This window comes from Triticum dicoccoides, chromosome 2A, assembly GCF_002162155.2.
Source record: "Triticum dicoccoides isolate Atlit2015 ecotype Zavitan chromosome 2A, WEW_v2.0, whole genome shotgun sequence".
Taxonomy (NCBI): domain Eukaryota; kingdom Viridiplantae; phylum Streptophyta; class Magnoliopsida; order Poales; family Poaceae; genus Triticum; species Triticum dicoccoides.
The window spans coordinates 669,936,857-669,937,670 of record NC_041382.1 but is presented as its reverse complement, the minus strand read 5'-3'; the positions used below and the strand labels follow the sequence as shown (position 1 = coordinate 669,937,670).

Genomic DNA, 814 nt, shown 5'->3' with positions numbered 1-814 from the left:
CCGAGATAGTCCTAACCTAGGCTTAGGGTTGTTAGTTGATTTTCCTCTGAAAAAGGTAGGCTTCTTCCTTTGCCTGATATAAGCATGTCCGACTGCTATGTGGAACCCTTGAGGTAATTAATTTTCAGTTTTTTTGGTGCATCTGCATGCATGTACCGTCTATTACGTTCTGATTATTATCTACCGTCTGTAGATTGATTGTTCTTGGAAGTAAATTATGTCTGACACCTACGTGGAATCATAATCTTTAGTTTTTTGTGGTCACGAGCATGCACAAACTGTATGTTAGTTTCTCTCTTAAGTCAAAAAATATGCTACTGCTGTTTGTGTAATCTCTACGGCGTGATATAGAAGCTTTATCTATGTTTTAATATTTGTCATATTAGTTTGCTCGGTCTGCTTCTTGAGCCTAACCATTCTGTTTTGGGATTCTTCTTTGCAGATGCAGATCTTCGTGAAGACCCTCGCCGGAAAGACCATCACCCTCGAGGTTGACAGCTCTGACACCATCGACAATGTCAAGGCCAAGATCCAGGACAAGGAGGGCATTCCTCCAGACCAGCAGCGTCTCATCTTCGCTGGCAAGCAGCTGGAGGATGGTCGCACCCTCGCTGACTACAACATCCGGAAGGAGTCCACCCTCCACCTTGTCCTCTGCCTTCGGGGAGGCATGCAGATCTTTGTGAAGACCCTCACTGGCAAGACCATCACCCTTGAGGTTGAGAGCTCTGACACCATCGACAATGTCAAGGCCAAGATCCAGGACAAGGAGGGCATTCCTCCGGACCAGCAGCATCTCATCTTTGCTGGCAAG

General features: G+C 46.2%; 1 protein-coding gene across 1 annotated transcript in view; it reads left to right on the top strand.

Moving 5' to 3' along the window:
- Positions 1-427: 427 nt before the first annotated feature.
- LOC119356104 (polyubiquitin 11-like) overlaps positions 428-814 on the top strand; it is a 1,260-nt gene continuing 873 nt past the window's right edge. The window contains exon 1 of the mRNA XM_037623010.1: positions 428-794. Coding sequence (XP_037478907.1) covers positions 443-794 — 352 coding nt within the window. The 5' untranslated portion in view covers positions 428-442. The remainder of the gene's footprint in view (positions 795-814) is intronic.